At 30.9% G+C, this 8410-nt stretch overlaps 1 protein-coding gene across 7 annotated transcripts in view; it reads left to right on the forward strand.

The window, feature by feature from the left end:
* LOC114132770 (uncharacterized) overlaps positions 1-5849 on the forward strand; it is a 98288-nt gene extending 92439 nt beyond the window's left edge. For all 7 annotated transcript variants that reach the window (XM_027998339.2, XM_027998338.2, XM_050199217.1 and 4 more), the window contains one exon: positions 5467-5849. In XM_027998339.2, coding sequence (XP_027854140.1) covers positions 5467-5475 — 9 coding nt within the window. In that variant the 3' untranslated portion in view covers positions 5476-5849. The remainder of the gene's footprint in view (positions 1-5466) is intronic.
* The last annotated feature ends 2561 nt before the right edge of the window (positions 5850-8410 follow it).

Consider the following 8410-nt stretch of genomic DNA (forward strand, 5'->3'; position numbering starts at 1 on the left):
TTTTTTGTGTACGACATGACTAGTCGAAATAATGCTTCAATTTCAAACTTCGGGAGTGGTTTCCAATGGCTAATTAATCTTTGGTGCATTATAAAGGTCAAAAGTAAGGTTAGGTTAGGTCCAACAGTTTCCAAAAAATCGAAAAAAAATGAAAAAAAAAAAGTGATGGAAAATCGGAAATTTTTACGCAAAACCAGTTTTCAACCAAATCGATTTTTTATATGGTTGTAACACTTATAACTGAAAAATTAATCACTGAAATACTTAGAATTTTTTTCACCACGTGTTTAAATTAGCATAATATATACACGGTTAACTTTTCAAAATAATTTGGCTTTTTTGAGCTTCTTTTGTATTGTTCCTTGACAAGTGGACTGTAATTTTGGTTGCCGTGCGTTCGCTTGTGGTTTTCGCTGTGTTTTTTGTCGTACGATTCAAACTGTGTAAGTCTGCCCTTGTTGGATCTTGCTACAGTAGTCACGTAGGCAAAAAGGTCCCAAACTGCGCAAGTCTGCCCTGGGTGGGTCTTGCTACAGCGAGGTACCGTATATTCAGAAGGTCCCAAAACCACTCAAGTCTGTCTGGGTAGGTCTTGCTACGGTCGAGGTAGAACTGAATACTGACTGATTTTGTGCTCCGCACTGGTATTTATAGGCGGCAGCGCTGTGTAATCGCCGAAGACGCCCGCGTTTGTCTTGTGATTGGTTATTGCAGTCGTAACTACGCCCTCCGTGGCCTGTGATTCGTTAAGGCACTTGAAGCCACGCCCACCGTAGACTGTGATTCGTTGGCGCTTGGAGATACGCAAACTCTGGCCTGTGATTGGCTAAAGCGCGCGAAGATACGCGTACTCTAACCTGTGATTCGCTAAAGCGCGTGGGCGCTTCCGCGTTCCGTCATAGAACACGGGACCGGCCGTTTAGTTAAGTGTGTCACAGTAGCCAACGTGCAGACCCTGGCTCCTCCGGCGCAGAACGCGCGGGTCGCCAAACGCTTTGTCCTTGCTCACCGTGAGCCCTTATGCCGTTACTGGTGTAATGAACATTTATGACACAGCACATAGATTCGGTCCTTTACAGTCGGCGGAAGGTTAGTAGCTCATCTGTACGCCTCCCAACGTCAAACGTGCCCGTTGCAGCGTTTTATTCGCGACGATCGACCAGACAGAGTGCAGACCGACTGTATTCCGAATCTCATGCTGTTGTGCAACGTATTTTGGCCAACGGCCTCGTACAAGATAATATAAATGTTGAACAGAATTTACCTATATATTTGTGGAGAAACATAATAATACTTATCGGAGAATACGACGACGCGTGGCGCGAACAGAGCTATTTATAGACATTGAAATTTTCGTTTTTGTGAGAAATTTTTTTTTGAAGTGTCGATAAAAAAATTTTGAATGGCCAAAAAAACTTGAAAATTTAATATAAAGTTTTGTATAAGTTGTTCTTTTAGTTAGAAATAATCAAAAATCGTTCCTCACAATTTTTTTTAAAAGCGTTTTTAGTTCAAATTTTTATGATATACGTCAAAATCGTGAAAATTTGCAAGTAATTTTGTAGTTAAAATTCATGAAATTTTTTGTTTATATATATCCAATGTTAAAAATTTCAACACTAAGTTTCCCTTCAAATAGCTATAAAAAAACTCGAAGCCTTATTATAGGAAAAATGTTATGAGCGTTTGAATTTCAAATTTTTACGAAATTGCGTAACGATAACGATTTCTCCTCAAACGATTTTCAATATTTGTTATGATTCAAAAATTATAAATCGAAATACTTGAAAAATTCATCGGGTGGTGGTCGTTTAATCGAAGGTAATACTTTTTACCAAAAAAATAATAGTCCGTTTGGGCGAGTGAAATTATTTTTACCTGGGCGAGGTAAAAACCGGGTGACAGATACTGATGATATTATTGCTAATCGTTATTAATCACTATTATTAATTATAAATTATTCTAAACAGTACTATAATTATATTACATGTAATTTTATTTATAATAGTTGACTTATTATTAAATATTTATATGTAATATGATTTTTGACTTATTATTATTAATTATTCATATTTTATATGATTTTTGACTGTAAATTACTTATATTTTATATGATTTTTGATTGTAGATTACTTATATTTTGTATGATTATGTTTAATTAATTGTTAAGTGTATATTATAAGCATTTTCATTAAGTTCAAACGGTATTTTTAATTTAATAATTCTCGCCCAAACAGACTATATTTTGGGTCGATTCGCCCAAATGGTCTACGCCCATTTCATCAATACCTAATTTAGAATGGGATTTCCTTTCATGAATTAATTTTCAAAATATTTTGCTTATTTTAATGTTATGTATAGGCATTTGAAATATTCGTTTTTGTTCAGTTTTTTTTTATATAAAAACCGATAATATTTTTTTGCCGAGTCAGAATATTTGAAAATTTAATACAAAGTTCATCATGAGTTAGTCTTGTAGTACCTAATTCAAAAATTATAAGAATACATAGGCACATATTTTTTTATTAGCATTTAATATACAAATATTGACAAAAATTCGTCAATATCATGAATATTTACAAATTATTTTGAAGGTAATTAAAATTTATAAACATTTTTTTATGAGTAGCTAAGGGATGAAAATTTAATACAAGATTCTCTATAAGTTTGGATTACAATAATTATAAGAGAACTTGAACGATTAAAAAAAAATTATCCTTAGTTTAAATTTGAAAATCAAAAATTCAATTACAAAATAACGATTTACTATCAAATATTTTTTGATTAAAAATTATGAGTCGTAGAAACTTGAAATATACACCAGTTGTTTAAGTTGACGTTTTCTGTACATGATTTAATTTTGAGGTTTTCAGGTCATTAAAACATAAACCACCTTTTTCACCACCTAGTGGAAAATACATCATATGCTGACAAATCATCTCCTTTCAGAATCGTGTTTCGTATACAATAATACATATAATCATTGGATTCAAATTTAACACTACTATTTATAATAGTGATCCACACGACATCTGATGTACAGCAGAGCGATACCCACTTGACCACGCTTCTTTTACATTGACTCAAAATAATATCTATCAAATATAAATGTATTATTTTTTTTAATATACCTATTATGTGTATAATTATTATTTTGTCACGCCTGCACCGAAAGTTTGGTTTTCGACCACGATTGAAGCGTTCGAAAGCGTCCTTTTTCCGTCCAGCGGGCCGTAAAGTGGAAATCCCCAAAGTGCCGGGCGGAAAAGAGGAAATCCCCAAAAGTGCCGGGCGGAAAAGAGGAAATCCCCAAAAGTGCCGGGCGGAAAAGAAGAAATCCCCAAAAGTGCCGGCCGACGGGCGCGTAGGTATCCCCTGCACAACCAGAAATTAAAATGTACACCTACCACGGTTCTTACAAAACATAAACTTTTGGTTACATCTTAAATGTATAGTAACCTCCTTGCATGACGCATAAACATTTAAACATATTTAATTTGCATTGTTCCTATATAAGTGCGTCGAACGATGCGTTAGTAATAGTCTATAATTGTTGCATAGATCCCTGCATAACCTTTTTCATGAACGCAGGGGCGTGACAAAAAATAGTATGTGTGGCTCGCGCGGGAAGGCCATTTCAGTCTTGGGCGAAATGCGGCACTTGCCTACGGCTCGTGCCGCACACAACGCCCGCGACTGAAATGGCTCACTTCCCTCCCTTGCAGCCACACAATATACTATTACATACCTACATAATCATAATACCAACTAATATCATCGAAACACAGAATTATAATATATCAATTTCTATAGTTGTGTTCATATAACCGTTGTTGAAAACTGGTAATAAATGATAACAATAATAATTATTATTGTCGATCTGGTCTCAGTACGAGCTCTCGGAATGTTTTGATTTTATTTTTAGACTGACAAATTTCATTTTATTCGTGTACCAGATACGAGTACCACTCTACATTCATTTATGACGATTTTTTTTTTGCATATTAGAATATAATGCGGTCCCCCTAGCCACTGATTCTTAATTTATACGAAATTTCTATTTTTCTTTGTTATTAAACCTGTTTTTTCCTTTTCGACTTTTCGTGACAACTTTAGATTTCAGTTAAACGATCAAAAACATTACATCTATAAAAAACATCCATAAGTGTATCACGCAAAAACAATAACTGACAACTGAATTATTATCTCTTATAGCTAGATAATATTATTTTAGTATGTGAATACGTTAAAAATCACAAAAATAGATTGTACCTATTGGTCGTTTAATATCCATGAAATTTATGTGTATTTTCGCCTCAGACCTGATAGATAAAAATAATTCTTGGATATTAATAAGAATTCAATATATAGAGTTCCAATATAAGTTATTATATTTACGAATACGGTTTATACTTACTTCTTAGGCAATACGAATTCATGCAAATAACGTGTTAAATATTAGCTTAGAAAAATTTGGAAAATTTGATATGGGTGGGGTTGGGAAAATGTACATGAAAATTACAAGTTTTAATAATTAATACAATATATAGTATATTGTGTGGCAAGGGCGGGAAGTGAGCCATTTCAGTCGCGGGCGTTGTGTGCGGCACGAGCCGTAGGCAAGTGCCGCATTTCGCCCAAGACTGAAATGGCCTTCCCGCGCGAGCCACACATACTATTTTTTGTCACGCCCCTGCGTTCATGAAAAAGGTTATGCAGGGATCTATGCAACAATTATAGACTATTACTAACGCATCGTTCGACGCACTTATATAGGAACAATGCAAATTAAATATGTTTAAATGTTTATGCGTCATGCAAGGAGGTTACTATACATTTAAGATGTAACCAAAAGTTTATGTTTTGTAAGAACCGTGGTAGGTGTACATTTTAATTTCTGGTTGTGCAGGGGATACCTACGCGCCCGTCGGCCGGCACTTTTGGGGATTTCCTCTTTTCCGCCCGGCACTTTTGGGGATTTCCTCTTTTCCGCCCGGCACTTTGGGGATTTCCACTTTACCACCCGCTGGACGGAAAAAGGACGCTTTCGAACGCTTCAACCGTGGTCGAAAACCAAACTTTCGGTGCAGGCGTGACAAAAATATATTCTATAATTTAGCATAATATACAATAACGAATAGAATGCCCACTTATACAATTAACAGAACAAAGTGATTATTTTACATTTTTACCGTAAACAGATTAATATTTTAGGAATTGTTAAAGATTATAAATAGGTAACTACAAACTTTTTTAAATTTTTTTACGAAAATTATTATATTGGTAAAATAAAAAAAATTAACAAATGGTTTTAATGGTTTTATACTCGCATACTTGTCATTTTTATGTTGTACTAATATTTATCAATAATGTTAGTTACCTATACTTAAGTAATTATCGAAGTAATTTAACATTATTTTATTAAAATTGTATACTATAATTAATCCGCACACGTATATTCCACAGGATTACTGAACACGAATATAATCGGAAAAGTTTGCGGATCAACAACAAAAAATCCATATACATATAATATTATATTATATCTATATGCGGCGAATGAATTAATCGCTCATTATCACTATTATTATAATTTTTTTTTAATTAAGTACCTACCTATAAACTATGAATGAAAACGTATTTATATAATAATAGCGACATAGCGTATACGCTACTCAATTATAAATTATAATAATATTATATAATATAAATTAAATAAGCTCATTTATTAATTGTTTCAATACCTACAAAGTAGATTTTAACTAAATTTATTGTACAAAGACTATAGAATATTATTGTTGTATAATTATATTAAAATATATTAAAAAATATACCTAAGATATGGATAAGTCGATTTTATATTATTACTCTCTGTTGGATATCTATTATCTGTAAAGTAATTTACCCAAGATGCAAATACCTCCAACACCAAGGTTAAGTTTGGTTAAGTATATATAATGTACATAAAGTATTGCTGTACTGCTTGTTTCAACAGCCACACTTTCAGAAAGAAGCTTTTCAAACTTGAAAAGAAAAAACACTTATGAACAAACCAACGAGGTACCTAATTTTTTTTATTCTTTTTTTTATAATAAATTAAACATATGTTTTAAAATAATAATTACGTATACACAGGTAGAATAATTATTGGTAGTGACTTAAATACACTGAGACATAAAATAAAATAAGTTTATGAAAGTTATAAACAAATATTCATTGAGTCCACATAATAACCTGTGTTATGATAATAAATAATAATTCAATTATGATTTTTTTTTTATTTATTAATAAGATTTTAACATTTTATTATAGTATCTCGACAATAATTATGAACCTGTATATGTTTACATATAATAGAAGTTGGTAAAGCTTACACTCTTAAATTTGGAGGCCTGATTATAGCATAAAATTTACCATTTGAATAATTAAGTTGACATTGTCGGTTGATTGCGCGTCAGTGCAGAGGGAAAAATTAATACCAAAGGTAGAAAAAAGAGTCTTAACTGAGTTCTTTGGATAGAGATAAATAAACAATTTAGAAGTAAGTGTTGGAAATCATAGTAATCTCCACCACTGTTGAGTAGAGAGCAATACGTACTACTGTTGAGTATTTGAGTCCGAATTTAAATGCGTAGTGTGGTAGTAGGCTGTTGACCAGTGCGTAATCTGGTGTATCAGGTTATGGCGGCGCGGCTCAACTTAAGGGATTGAAACCATAATGGATGAATATGGATGTTTTTAAATAATGACTTATACTCAACAGCATAAGACTCTGGTAGGGAATGGAATTCCAGCTATAATTATAATGTTGAAAAAAGGTTACCTACGTTAGTACGTTAGGTTATATACAACTATAGTAAGTACGCATCAATAGTATACATGCATCATTATTAAAATATACAGGTTATTGCAAACCGACTAGCATTTTTATCATCAGATAAGTAATAGTACCTGATTATACAATATCTATGCATATCATAATTATTAAAAAAATAAAAATAATATGTATGTAGGTATGCTTAAAAAAATGTTTATTGCTCGCTTAATTGTCTTTTCGATTATCCGTCAAAACTGTGGTCGCAAGACTGACGGGTAATCGAAGTTTTACAGTACTTCAATTTTCAAATTTAAGGGTGATTTTGTATAGTAAATTGGATCTAGTTTGTACTTTAGTAAGGTCAAAATGTCAAGTATTTTTTAAAAACAAATCAAAGAAAATGTTCGCAAAAACATATTTAAATTTGTTTTAATTTTTTATTTACCTATCTTAAAAACACATTATCGTAGATAATTTATTAAAATTTACATTAAAATATATTCGTACAATCATTCTTAAAAAAAATATTTTTTACGAAAATTTTTACAAAAAAAATATTTTTTTACGGATTGAAACTTGAAAGTATTAATAAACTCAGATATAGAGTTAAAGTATTTTATTTGATAATTTAAACACGAAATAATATAATTGAACTGTTAACTAAATATTTATATTTATAATGTATGTTATTTAACATTACCTACACAGGCTACACATAATCATTCTATTCTGCGACATATTTTTTTCTTGTAATTTTCGTCTTAAATAAAAATTAATAATTAATAATAATAACATATTGTAGTTTTAAATATCAGTCTGCTGATACTATCTTTATACTTTTACCTATATTATTCTCTGCTTATTTGCTACACTTTTGATAAATTCTTTTCTCGTTTCATTTTTGAAAGTAAAATTTATTTTAGATTAGAGTATAAAAAAAATATCAAGGTAATTTTACGATATGTGAATTTTTAATTGAATGCTATTTGTAAAATACATTTATAGTCATTATTAAATGTACCAATTTAAATATTATAAATTATTCTTATACAAAAAAATTCTCAGGATTTGACTTTACCTCCCAACATAATCAAACATCTACTAATTAAATAAATTATCTTATAAAAATGTAATAATTAATGTATATATATTAATATATAAACTACTATTAAGTTAATAGTATTAAGTTAATACTATTAACCTAGGAAATTCTGAAAATCATACCCCCCGGGGGTATTATTATTTGGAGGTATAGTTTTCCTGTTGGCTATTATACCGGTAAAACCTACAATGCACCATTGCACCATCCTCGAAGTTCTATAGTTTCTATAAAGTATTGCAGATTAGAGTTAAACAAATTATTGAAAGAAAGATAAAAAAAAATTATTAGTTTTTTTAGTAATTACAAAATAAAGATAATTTTGTAATCAATTTATAGTTAATAATGTTGGCTTTTAGACCCGATTTGTAGATTAGAGAAATAATTCTATTAGGATGATTAATTTTAAATGACAAATCATGTTCAAAATTAATACCCAAATTATTCACAACATTAATTCTATTTTTAAAACTGATTGAATTATTGAAACAAGT

This window comes from Aphis gossypii, chromosome 2 (genome assembly GCF_020184175.1).
Source record: "Aphis gossypii isolate Hap1 chromosome 2, ASM2018417v2, whole genome shotgun sequence".
In the NCBI taxonomy this organism is placed as follows: Eukaryota; Metazoa; Arthropoda; class Insecta; order Hemiptera; family Aphididae; genus Aphis; species Aphis gossypii.